Source organism: Fibroporia radiculosa (genome assembly GCF_000313525.1).
Source record: "Fibroporia radiculosa TFFH 294 genomic supercontigs, scaffold10456, whole genome shotgun sequence".
NCBI lineage: Eukaryota > Fungi > Basidiomycota > Agaricomycetes > Polyporales > Fibroporiaceae > Fibroporia > Fibroporia radiculosa.
Window position 1 is genome coordinate 212 of NW_012132959.1, and position 2,652 is coordinate 2,863.

General features: G+C 43.4%; 1 protein-coding gene across 1 annotated transcript; it reads left to right on the plus strand.

The window, feature by feature from the left end:
• Positions 1-417: 417 nt before the first annotated feature.
• Positions 418-792, plus strand: FIBRA_09128 (uncharacterized protein; the record flags this gene model as incomplete). The annotated part of the gene is made up of 1 exon (XM_012321456.1): positions 418-792. One exon carries the CDS (start codon positions 418-420, stop codon positions 790-792), a length of 375 nt encoding a protein of 124 aa, XP_012176846.1.
• Between the last annotated feature and the right edge of the window lie 1,860 nt (positions 793-2,652).

Below are 2,652 nucleotides of genomic sequence, written 5' to 3' on the forward strand. Positions count from 1 at the left end.
GCACTCCTAGCTCCTATCAGAAGCAAAGAAGATCGCCACTCAGTAGTACCCCCACTAGCAGAAAAACCTTCCCCAGTACCATCATACCTTACTCCCACTACAGCGTCATCCAGTAGAAGTGTAGTAGCTCCTACACCACGTACATCACCACTCCAGTTAACCACCAAGCCCTTGCCAAGTGAATTGACAGACATCAGCCCCACAGTCAGACCCAGTATCTTCTTAGGAGTCTTTGACTCACCTGAACCAGCCAACCCACCAGCCTGAACTGAGGAACAACCAGTACCTACAGAACCCAAACCAGAACCACCCAGATCTCCAGTCAATCCTACCCCAGAAGAAGGACCTGCTGACAGACATCCAAACAACCCAGAAGATGGAGACCCGGAACCCAGCAATCAAGAAGACAAAGGAGACATGTCTGACAACAACAGTGGAGCAGTAAACAAACCTAATCAATTTGAAGGAGATAAAGGAAAGAGCAAAGAATTCTTGGATGAGTTATACCTATACTTTGCTGGGAATTCCAAGAAGATCCAGACTGACAAAGATAAGGTTCAATGTGCTCTTTCATATATCAAAGGACCTGCCCAATTCTTCGTTCACACAATCATCACTGATGCAGAAGAACCCATATCTGATTCTGAAGATGCGCCTCTCAAAGGATTGCCCAGCTGGGCTAACTTCAGGAAGTCTTTTATCCAAACCTTCGGAGTTGAGGACGATACTCAGGCAGCACTAAACGAGATCAGCAAATGCACCTGGGTAAAGTGTGGAGGAAATGGTCTTTGATTTGTCACAACTCTTTGACCACTCTTACAAGTTAGCAGATTAAATGAGTTAGGGCACATTTGAGAACTCCAGCACCTCATTCCCCCTGCTCTACTGATCAAGATTGCTGCTCAACCACCATTACCAGTCACTGCAGTAGGATACCTCAACAGCATCCAATCCATCTGCCAATCTATAATCGACATCTTTGGTGATAAACCCTTATTTATGCCATCTGTCAACCGCTCTTTTGGTTGAAACAAATTTGTACATTGTAACCAGGCAGTTGAGACCAGAGATAGATCATCAAAGGAAGTATCATCTAACAATCAGCAGATCAGACGTCTGTCAGATAAAGATCACAGAGAACATATGGAGAAGAAGTTATGTTTCAGATGTCACAAACCTGGACATCAGAGCCATCAATGCCCGAACAATCGTATCAGGGCCATTGAATCCCACAACACATCCACTCAGGAAGAGGATGGAAACAAGAATCTTTCCAACGAGGAAGGGATAGCCGAAGAATACATTCAAGCTATATCCTCTGAGAAGGATTTTTGAAATCTTCGATTGCTGTGATGTCAAATCGAAGTACTGGCACCAAGGATTATTTATATCAGGCGAGATTAGCTCATAAATCTATTTATTTACCCTGCATATTGAAAACCTATGCCAAAACCATCACCACTGAGGCATTGCTTGATACAGGAGCAATGGAGAATTATATTGACATCCAGTTTACTGGAGATCACAACCTCCAGCACCAAAGTATCATACCTAGACCAGTGTTTAATGTTGACAGATCACCAAACAAAGCTGCGGCCATCAAATACAAAGTCTTCTTCACTATATCCTTATCTGGACAACCAATGAGAATAGAAGCCTACACCACAGTACTGGATAGGAATCCAATCATTCTAGGCCTTTCATGGTTCAAACACTTCAACCCAGCCATTGACTGGATCACTGGGACGATGCGCTTTCATTGGGATCAACTTCTACGAGCAATCAAAACCCTTGCTAGTAACATCCCAGAATACCTAGAAGACTTCCTCTCTGTGTTCAATAAAAGCACAGCCAAACACTTACCAGAACGGAAAACCTGGGATCATGCAATCAATTTAGAAGCCAACTTCAAACCTCAGCAGGAAAGGTTTACCCGCTATCACCAGCAAAGCTCAAGGAGTTAGACACCTTTATTGAGGAAAACTTGCAGAAAGGATATATTCGTCCATCCAAGTCTCCCATGGCATTCCCATTCTTCTTTGTCAATAAAAAATCAGGAGATCTACAACCATATCAGGACTACAGGAAACTCAACGACGCCACCATCAAGAATGCCTACCCCATCCCAAGAGTAGAAGATCTATTGGATTGTGTTGCCTCTGCCAAACCAACTATGTTTATCAAACTTGATTTGCATGTGGGATACAACAATGTACAGATCAAAGAAGGCGATGAATGGAAAGGAGCATTTATTACTCCACGAGTGTTATCGAGCCAACTGTCATGTTCTTTGGAATGACAAACTCTCCGGCAACATTTCAAGCTATGATGGATGGCATCTTTGTGGATCTGTTACCAGAAGGATGGCTAGTGATCTATATTGACGATATCCTCATCTACTCCACCAACCATGCGGAACATCAACAATGCACTCAACTGGTCCTCCAGTGTCTGAAAGAATCAGACCTGTTCCTCAAACCCAAGAAGTGCTTCTTTGATGTATCAGAAGTCGAATTCCTAGGGTTTATTCTCCAACCAGGACAAATAGGGATGGCAGAAGATAAGGTATCAGCAGTACTAAATTGGCCACAGATTAACAGTGTCAAGGCACTACAATGATTCCTAGGTTTTGCCAACTTCTACTGCCAATTC